The sequence below is a fragment of the Apus apus genome, chromosome 4 (genome assembly GCF_020740795.1).
Source record: "Apus apus isolate bApuApu2 chromosome 4, bApuApu2.pri.cur, whole genome shotgun sequence".
Lineage (NCBI taxonomy): Eukaryota > Metazoa > Chordata > Aves > Apodiformes > Apodidae > Apus > Apus apus.
The window spans coordinates 59,302,058-59,311,814 of record NC_067285.1 but is presented as its reverse complement, the minus strand read 5'-3'; the positions used below and the strand labels follow the sequence as shown (position 1 = coordinate 59,311,814).

Here is a 9,757-nt window from a genome sequence, read left to right as displayed (position 1 = left end):
GGTGCAGTGGTGCTGCAGGCACTGTGTAAAATGCAACAGGAGTTACAGTGGTGAAAACAGGGGGCTAGGGAAAAGGTATTTTTTAATAAAAGCCACTTCTGGTTTGAAGGTGCCAGGACAGAAACACCCTGTGCAGCTCCAGCCTACTGCCCACTCTGGGCAAAAAGAACTTTTTTCTTTTAAAAGCAACAAAGCTGAAACCAACTTGAGCCAGCTCTCGGTGGCTGCAGAGCAACACCAGCCCCAGAGTTTCCTCTTCTGTGTTCTTTGCCAGGTAATGGATAAACCACTGACCCTCAAGTCCTGGCAAGGTGCAGATTGTTCTGACTCTTCCACCATAGTGTATTATACCCAGCACTCACACCTGCAGCTGCAAGGTTCTCACCCCATGGAGAAGCAACTCCCATGCTTTGCACTCCTAGCAAGGTTTGTGTGGAGAAAGCTGAGTGGGACTGTGATCCCCACACCATAACCATCACTCTTCTGCTGTCTCCTTCTGTGTCTTAGTGCTGGGGACGGTCCAGGCAGAAATAAGGGTGGGTTCCATGCTCTTGGGCCTCCCCAAGAGCAGGGTGTCCATAGAAAAGAAGCTGAGCTGTCTGTAGCAGGCTTAGCTTTTGCTTTGTTTTTTTTTTTTATCTTACCTTCTCATGAATGTTGTGGTTTGGTCTCATCCCAGTGTGGGTTCACAACAGCAAGTTTCCTTTATCTCATAATGTCAGTATTGCTATGCCTGCACAGTAGCAAGAAAGTACAATACTATCTTCTGGTGCTGCAGGACACAGAGAAATAGGTAACACGTGGACAGGAAGGCAAATTCTGCTGTTTATTTCTGATCCAGGGAAGGGGGAATCAACCACAATCAAGGCAAACCTGCCGTGGTGCATTTCCCAAAGGCCAGGGCAGCAGCAACTCCTACCCAAGGCAGCTTCACAGAGTTCTGTAAGTACAGCAGTATCTGCAATGGATAGGAGAGGTGTGTCAGGGAGCAGGGCTGTGCCTCACCACATCATGTGTCTGTGCATGTGCATGCCCAGCTTACCAGAATATGCCCTGCTCCTTCCTCCAATTGATGTCTCTTTTCAGCTGGCAGGGTGAGCACATGGGGAGGCACACAGTGGACAGGTAGTCAGCCAGAATGGAGCCCTGCGGAGCAAGGGACATTGTATGAACAACCCCTTCCCATGTCAGATTCTAAGTTCTCCTGCTTTTCATGGTCAACACCCCGGGGCAGCTCATCGCCAGCCCCACAGCACATGGCAAGGACTGGGATGAGGCAGTCTGCAACGGGATTACCCCCAGCTCATGGCAAGGATGCAGATGTGCCCCTGGCTCCCTGCCTGCAGGGCTGCCCATGCAACTCCCTGCTGATGCTCTTCCCCTTGGGCACCCCTTTCTCCTGCCCCAAGCCTGCAGCCCAGCCCCCAGTTTGTGGGTGTTGCTGCCAGCAGAGCAGGCCTCGTGGTCTGTCACCGACCGGGATGTTGTATCTGGTGCGCTAGAGTGTCCTCATGGCCACGCTGGAGCCACACAAGCAGCACTCATTCATGTCCCCAGCCACCTGGCAGGAGAGGCAGAAGAAGCAGAAGGTTCCGCAAAGACCTGTGGGACAGCGAGACACAGACTTGGCTGAGGGGTGCAAAGAAGGAGGACGGGGGAGAAGCTGGCTGGGGATGTGGCTGTGGGAGCTGTGGCTCTTAACTTCAGGCAAGAGCTGCTCTGCTGCTGGTACCCACAGAAGTGGGCTTTGCAGCAGGGTCGATGCTACAGAAGGAGCGGGGCAATGCCAGAAAACACTTTGTGAGCCAACACCAGGAACAAGGGGTACATAAATACTCACACACGCTGCAGTCGGAGCAGCAGTCCATCATCCCTGTCTGCCACTGGCCTACCGGCAGGGCAGTCCAAAACTGGGGCTGGACTGTGACCACACAGTGAGAGGCCATTGCTGGTGTGGGGTTGAGTCCCTCCAGGCAGTTTGTGGTCTGGAAGAAAAGCCCATCAGAGAAAAATGCCTCAGGGTTTTCTTGCTCAGGCTGCTGCATTTGAAGATGGAGAGGGCAGCACAGGTCTCTGAGAGGTCCCGTCTGCCAGGATACTACCCCTCCCACAACAAAGTAGGGGCACAGCTCTGCCAGGAGCTGCTGCTGTCGTTTGCAGCAGAGCCCTCCCATAAAACAGCAGCACCTCGTCCCCCTGCCTATTCAGCTAAAAGGCCTCTTTAAAAACAGAGGTCCTTCTGCTTCAGAGCCTCAGTGCTTCAACCCTTCAATCCTGTCTTCTGATCCTCAGTTCATCTTTCATCATTATCTGCTTAAAATGCTAATTTTGGTGGTTGGTTTTGTTTTGTTTTGTTTGTTTGTTTGTTTTTGGTGTGGTTTTTTTTTGTGGTGGTGGTGGTTTTTGTTTGGTTTGGGTTTTTTGTTTTTTGGTTTTTTTTAATATTTCCAGTGTCCCAAAGCTACTACAGCTTGGCCCTGGCTTTCCCAAGCTCTGCGAGTCTCCTTAATCTTTGCTTTGTTCCTTCAGCATCTCAGCCTGTTTGCTTCTCCCTTTCCTTTCCTTCTTCGTCTGCTTTCTTAGCAGGTTTCAAGGCAGTGGGTTTTCCTTGTCCCTTTCCTTCACCCTAAGCCCAATCACCAGTTCCCACCCCTCTTCCACCTGCCTGTCCGTGCCAGTGCCTCATCCTCATCTCCTCTTCCATGGTTCCCTGGGCCACGATGGCCTCTGAAGCCCTGCTCCTGCCCATCCTTCCCCAGTGAGGGGCTGCAGCCTTCAAGAGCAGCAGAGCTCCTGCTCTGCAGCACCATCCTCAAACTCATCTGACTCATATAAGGACTCCACCTGCACCTCCATCTCCACCTCCATGTGCCATCCCTTCCCTTCCTGCCACCCCCTGCAAGGTACCACCCTCTGCAATTCTCACTTCAGCTTTGAAGCTTTATTTTAAAAAAAGGAAAAGGAAAATAAACAGGATGTTCCCATAGGAAGTCCCATGCAGGCACACTCCCTGCCCTGTGCCCAAGCTCTGCACTGCTCTGCTAAGCAGCATGGGAATGGATGAGATGCGAGGGTCCCATGCTCTTTCAGCTACAAGGACTCTCTCCTGCTTTCAATGCACAGCCACACATCCCCAGCAAAGAAATCATCAACGGGGAAGCAGTCTGAGCTTTGCACCCTGTAACTGGGCTGCTGCTCCTTTTCCTGGGAGGAGTCCCAGTGCAGCTCCCAGGGGAGTTCCTCTCCAGCCTTCTCGTCCCTGCACAGCCCACAGGTGTTTCTGCAGTGGGCATTATAGGTGTTTCACAGAACATCTTTGGACACTTTGTGTCCTGCCTGCCCCTGCCCAGCTTTGATGCCTTTGTCCTGTCTGCCTGGGTGACGGCTGGGGATGCCCACCAAGCAGCCCTCCCCTCCCTGCCCTTGTGTGACAAGGGAGCAGCAGAGTTTTGGCACACTGTGAGGAGCAAAAACAGGAGAAACATTTACATTTTGCAGCAAGGGATGATGGTATTAATCCCTGTAAATTCTGTTAAAACACTATAAAGGGAATTGGATGGTTTTCACATTATAATGACACATCTACACAGAATTTAAGTATTAAAGGCAAGTCTCCAGGGAATACAGTGGAATAAATATATTACTGTGCCCAACACTCAGATGATGCCATTGAGTGCATTACCCATGGCTGACACCAGAGAGATAGAGGCTGTGACACTGCATTTGTAGTCACTATTGTCACTATTGGCAGCTCCTGCAGCACCCCAACTGGCATGAGCACATCTCTGCTGTCAGACACAGCCTGTTGTCATATGGCCAACCTTTGCCTGTTCCAGGGTAGTACATGGAGAGGAAAAGGGATGATGAATTATGCTGTAAGAGGGAAGAAGGCTTGTAGAAAGTCTCCATGTTATTTGCATATGACTTTTTCCAGCTTTCTGCAGGTAACAGCAGTGTGGCTGGGCTAACCCTCTTTGGTATCTGATCCTATTAGGTGACAAGCTGCCTTGAAGGGCAGTGACAACTCGTGGGATTGCTTCAGTCACCAGCCTCCGCTGAGGGTTAAAATACAAGGGTGTTTTCCTGCTGCTACTGAACAGGGCTGTTGATTATAAAAATGCTGCTGTGCTCTCTCTGGCACAAGTCACCTGGCTGCTGGCAGAGGCCTCTGGAGCAAGTGCAGGCAACCTCACCAGCAATGGGTGTAACAGAGGCCACAGCACCCATCAGCCCTCGCTAGACACCCCCTGCCCTGGCCATGCTTGTTCATGCACTAGGCCCCAAGGAATTCCTGCCACCTCATGGCATGCAAAAGCAGGAGCCCCTGTGGGGAGCCTAGACATGGGATGATTTAAAAAGAAGCAGGAACCACATGAGGGGACGGACTAAAGATGGGCTATGTAGCAGGGATACCGTGCAGGGACAGCATGTGGCTCCATGCAGGGACAGCGCGGGCTCCCAGACAGGGACAGCACAGGAGCATGTGCAGCAACAGGAGGGATTAGGGGCAGGACCCCACCAGCCTCCCATGCCAAAGGAGGTGCTCCCCCACCGCCAAATTAATAGCAGCCCACAGTGAAAATGAGCTGAGCAGTGCTCACGGCCACATACACACTGTGCTCTTTCCAGGCAGGCCAGACCAGGGGCTTTTTTCCTTTGCTCTCCCTGAGGACGAGTGCACCACACCCCTGCGTGTACGGAGGCTGTGGTACAGAGCAGGCAGCAGCCTGGAGAATCCTCCCTTCTGTGCTCCTTTCTGGACAGGTGGCCTGGGTACAGCACACCCAGCACATCACCCTAGGTGCTCCCAAACCTACAGCTCCATGGCACCACCAGCACCATTGGAACAAATGAACAATACAGTACAAAAGCTGCCATCCTTTTATCTCTGCTGCCCACTTCTGTCGAGATGGCCCTCAGCAGCACTTGGCACGCTCTGGCTTAGCTCTGAAGCAGTTTTCCAGGTAGAAAACCTCACCTGTTTCCGCTGCTTCCCCTTCCCAGCAATACCACTTCGACCTCTAGCAGGTCCCAGTTTCGCACCGCAGCTCTTGCCAACGCAAAGCCAAGTCATACATACCTGCAGAGCTGCCCTTGTCCCAGGACACGTCTTTTTCCTGGTTCTCACCCTTTATATGCTGTGGGTGTTACCTGGTAACGACCTCTGCTCCCTCTAACAGACCAGATGCCACCTTAGGTGCTATTTCGCAAAACTGCACCTTCCCTGATGAAGAGCAAGCTTTCTGCTGCTTCTGACAGGCTCCTGCTGCCCCACCTTGCCTTTCCCCACCCCAGCATCCTGCAGGCCCAGAGTTCCGATGGGACACACCACTTTCAGCAGGGGTTTTCAGAAAAGGACAGTTTGCATTCAGGCTCCTGCGCTGCCTTAAGCCATATGCCACTGGAGGCACAGCACCTTTCCTTCATTAAGCCTAAGCAAGAACTGACCGTAACTCCACTGGGTGACACAGGTGCTGCCTCGAGGTACAGCTATGAAATCATACCACACTGTGCTGGATGAGGTGGCATCATGGTATTTCTTTTCTCCCCTTCTCCCCATTCCTGGTCTTTACCTCTCCTAGGCTAAAAATCCAGTTTTCTGTATTTCCAGGGACCGTCCACAGGATTGTCTGGGCCACCTGGGGTTTAGGCAGGTGGAAGTACCACAACACAGACCCACCCCACAGCATTGACAGAACCCCTACCTGCCCTTTACAAGGTTTGTGCTGCTGAGACAGATGGATGGGTACTCTCAGGCAATGCAATAGTGACACACACATAGGCAAGAAGGTAAAATGCTGTTTATTCATAACGTTTCTCAAGAAAGAAGGAGTCAATTGTAATCCAAGGCAAAGGCCCAGCTTTTTGGTGCGTTTCCCAACAGCCAGGGCAGCAGTGCCTGCCGCGGCTCTGTGGGACTCAGTAAAGAGGGCAGCATCTGCAATAGGATGGGAGAGTGGGGTCAGGGACTAGGGCTGTGTCTCACCACACCATGTGTGTGTCCACTCCTCCCCCCTCTGTCCTGCATGAGGTTCCCAGTAACATTTTGCTGCAGGACAGGTCATTCTTGTCACTTGTCCACGGCCATTTCCCCACTGCAGCAACCCTGTGTCTTATGTCAGGTGTTGGCAGGAGAGACTCCAGGAAACTGCTTGCCCACATTCAACTGCAGCTTTAAAACCAGATTCATGCCCGGCTTACCAGAATATGCCCAGCTCCCTCCTCCGATTGATGTCTCTCTTAATTTGGCAAACGGAGCACACAGGGCACCAGAGGGTGATACAGTAGTCAGAGCAAATGGACCCCTGTTAGGAAGAAACTGGTTATAGAGATATAGGCATCCCAAAAAAAACATATTTTGGACAGGAAAATGTTAATTATGTTCCACATGGTGTGTGCTTTGTTATCAGGCTGGCTTTAGCATCCCTAGTAGTAGGCATTAAAAACAGCGGCTAGGGAACCTTCAACACTACAGAAAGGAAGAAGGGAGCCCTTTCTGCAGGCTGCAGATAGCTACTTACCTTTTGGCTTTGGAGTTAAAACTGGGGGAAAACACACACAGAAAAAGATAATTTGGGCAAACTGGACTCGGGCCATCAGAACTTTCCCATCTTTCAAGGACTGGGGGTGGCACAGGGAAGCAGCCAAGTCTTTGCCAGCTGCTGTGGTCGGTGGCAGCTGAAGGCATGACACATGACTTCTGTAAAGGCTGCTGGGAAGTAACTGTGTCCAATCAACGTGCACTGTTGAACACTAGCCCAGGCATCAGCATGGCTGAGCACATCCCAACTCCTGTGCTCTCAGCATCATGCAGGATATACAAGTGAAAAAAAGGGTGAGCAGAGAGCATTGCCACACCTTGCTCATCCCTAGTGTGCACAGAAAAAGGCCTCAGGAGCACTTCACGTTTCAGCACGGTGAGGGGGAGGGTTAACTACTGACTGGGTGAGGGGGAGGGTTAACCACTGACCGAGATGTTGTATCTGGTGCGGTACAGGGTCCTCATGGCCACGCTGCTCCCGCACAAGCAGCACTCATTCATGTCCCCAGCCACTTCGCAGGTGAGGCAGAGGAAGCAGAACAACCCGCAGCAGCCTGGCAGAGGGAGAAACACAGAGGTGGGTGAGGCTCTGCCTGCCCGCCTGGTCCTGCCAGCATTGGAGGAGGAACTGGGAGGACCAGGCTCCCAACGAGAAAAGTGTCCCGCGGGGGCGTGGGACAAACCGCAGCACATCACTGCTGACGGCTGAGAAACAGGACTGCCCGAGGCACTCACAGACACTGCAGTCAGTGCAGCAGTCCATCAGCCCTGTCTGCCAGAGGTTCCTCGAGGCAGTGGATGCCAGCATGCCATACTGAGGCTGGATGGTCACAACAGATGGGACAGCCATTCCTAGTTGCTCTTCTAAAAGAGATGGAAGGGAAATGGGACAGTTAGTGCAAAAAATGTGGGCAGTCTGATCCCCCAGTTGAGCTGGTTGCCATTGCCCTTCAGCACGCAGCCTTTTGCCCATCTCCCTTACTGCCACTTTGTCACTGGAGGTGACAAAGTGTAACCATATCTTACCTGTATTTGTCTCTTTTCAAGGTTTTTGCATTTTCTGCCATTTTATCCAGCTTTCAAAATAGCACGAGGTCATTTATGTTCCTTCCCACACCACCCTATTCTAAACACTGGCTTCGCTGGTGCTTAGACACAGTTCACCAACTTCCTTGTGCCAAGCAGTGCTGGGCAGTCAACCTGGGTTAAAGGCAGGCATTACGGCTATTAAGCTCGGCATATTTTACCCTAGATTGCTTTCTCATGGATACAAAGCATGCGGGAAGCAGGCGTGGTCTCACATTTCCTTGCAAGGAAGCCAGGTTCCACACAAGAGAGATAGTGGAGAAAACTATTACCTCTGGTTTCTTGTCATAGAGAACCAGAAAGGCAGAAACTCAACGCTGTGCCCCAAGTCTGAACCCAAATCCTTGCCTTCCTGCAGTTAAGCAAGTAAACTTTGAAAACCAGGAAGCCTCAGGTCTAAAAACAAACCCAAAATCTTTGTGCTTCTATTCTCCCAGCCAAGTAAAAGAAACCACAAAACATTGTCAGAGAACAATTAAAAGTTTTGTGCTGATGCCAAGTTCTTCTAGCTATGAAAAAGAAAGACATAAGCCTCCTGCGTATTGGTGGAGACTTTCTGCTACAAATTGGAAACTTGGAGCGGGTTTTCTTTTCTGCATAGGAATAGCAGCTCGGCAAGGCAGAACCAGGCTGCTGGGTGGTCAGGCTCCTCCCCCGCAGCTCCTGAAGTCAGAAGCCAGAACAGAAACTGAAATAAGCAGCAGATGCTGGAGGAGAAGGAGGGAGGGAGGGCACCCTCCCTCTCCACGCTGTGGGGCAATGCATGCACGCTCCTCCAGAAACCCCACTCTTAGCTTCACCTTCCAGCCCGGCGTGACTGCAGCCAGAAGCAGTATCAGGGATGTGTCCAGAGGGAACCTGAGCATGCATTGCCTCCCAGCACTTCCCTCTCCCCGCGCACAGCAGCACTGCCGACACGTGGGGCACCTCTCTGTTCTCTTTTAGAAATGCACAGTATTCTGTGTACAGGTATTATGTCTGGTGGGAGACATCCCTGCCTATGGCAGAGAGGTTGGAACTAGATGATCTTTAAGGTCCCTTTGCACCCAAACATTCAAGGATTCTATGATTATTCATTTACTTTCTTAGCTGCAAACATTAAGAAATTGCAACATTAAAGCTCCTGACACCAAGAGAACACTCCAGTGAAAAGGACAGCAACTACACAGGGAGACAGGCAACAACATATAAAAGCTACTGACATGCAAGCTTCTGGCAGAACAGCAGCTACATCCAGCACATCCTCAGAGCCTGCCGTAAAACGTACATAGCTAAGCAGCCTTGCTAACAGGTATTTTAGTCTTTTTGTCCATGTAGACAAGAGAGAGCCCAATTTAAAAAGACAGCAAAGTACCAGCCATATTCCTCTAATGCAGCTACACAATTCTGGTAGCAGGAGAAAGCAGGAAAGGAACGTCTCATGGAGACATTAACAGATCCAGCTTCTGTGCATAGCTTTTAAAAAGCCTCCCCCCTTTCTCAAGTAGGATTTGCAATATATTTGGATTTAAAATTATGTGCTGAACAGGAAAAAAAAAAAATCTACTTTTGCACTATTATCCCACTCTTCCCAAGCTAACAACTTTTTACTATTCCCACACTTTAAGAGAACCAACCTTCTGGTGACCAGCTTCTGTGAGGCTTCACTGCTGTCCGGGGGCCCCTGCAGAGAGGTTCTCGGGAAGCTGAAACTAAACTTTGTAACTCTTGGAGGCTCTCATTGGCAGCCAGTACTGAGCAAGTACAAGGGTGGGAGGTAACTGGTGGGGGTGGTTTGGAGCTGTGCCCTGTGGGTACGGCTACCTGCTTAACAGAGGCACAGATTATGACATACTTTTTTTCCCTTTTCCCAGAATTAAATTATAGAATTTTATTAATCTTATAAGAAAACAGTTGCATCTATATTGTCTTGTTCTCTTACCTCTGTGTACATGTGGTGGTTGTCTGGGCAAGAACAGCTCTGAATTATGTGCAGTTGTTGGGATACATTTTCCCACATTTTTCTCCAAAGAAAAAGCATACTTTTTGGATCCCAGACCAGACTAAATGAAGAGCAACTCCGGGTGCTTCACTCTGAGCTTTCTCTTTCCTCAAGGAAAAGCCTTCAGACAAAGAGGTTGTGCAGATCCG

The 9,757-nt window shown here is 50.8% G+C and overlaps 2 protein-coding genes across 3 annotated transcripts; both read right to left on the bottom strand.

Moving 5' to 3' along the window:
- Window positions 1–1,038: 1,038 nt before the first annotated feature.
- LOC127384355 (placenta-specific gene 8 protein-like) lies at window positions 1,039–1,946 on the bottom strand. The gene is given in 3 exon segments (XM_051618627.1): window positions 1,039–1,146; window positions 1,478–1,602; window positions 1,841–1,946. Coding segments are annotated over 3 exon segments (339 nt in total).
- A 3,833-nt stretch (window positions 1,947–5,779) lies between these two features.
- On the bottom strand, window positions 5,780–9,359 carry LOC127383987 (placenta-specific gene 8 protein-like). 2 transcript variants are annotated; one of them, XM_051617816.1, is made up of 5 exons: window positions 9,244–9,359; window positions 7,277–7,405; window positions 6,971–7,095; window positions 6,202–6,305; window positions 5,780–5,938 (listed from the first exon to the last, which is right to left on the bottom strand). In XM_051617816.1, coding segments are annotated over exons 2-5 (345 nt in total). In that variant the 5' UTR covers window positions 7,392–7,405; window positions 9,244–9,359; the 3' UTR covers window positions 5,780–5,937. The 2 variants fall into 2 exon arrangements, with proteins under 2 accessions (XP_051473776.1, XP_051473775.1); XM_051617815.1 differs by lacking the exon at window positions 5,780–5,938 and having other exon boundaries at window positions 6,198–6,305.
- Window positions 9,360–9,757: the final 398 nt, after the last annotated feature.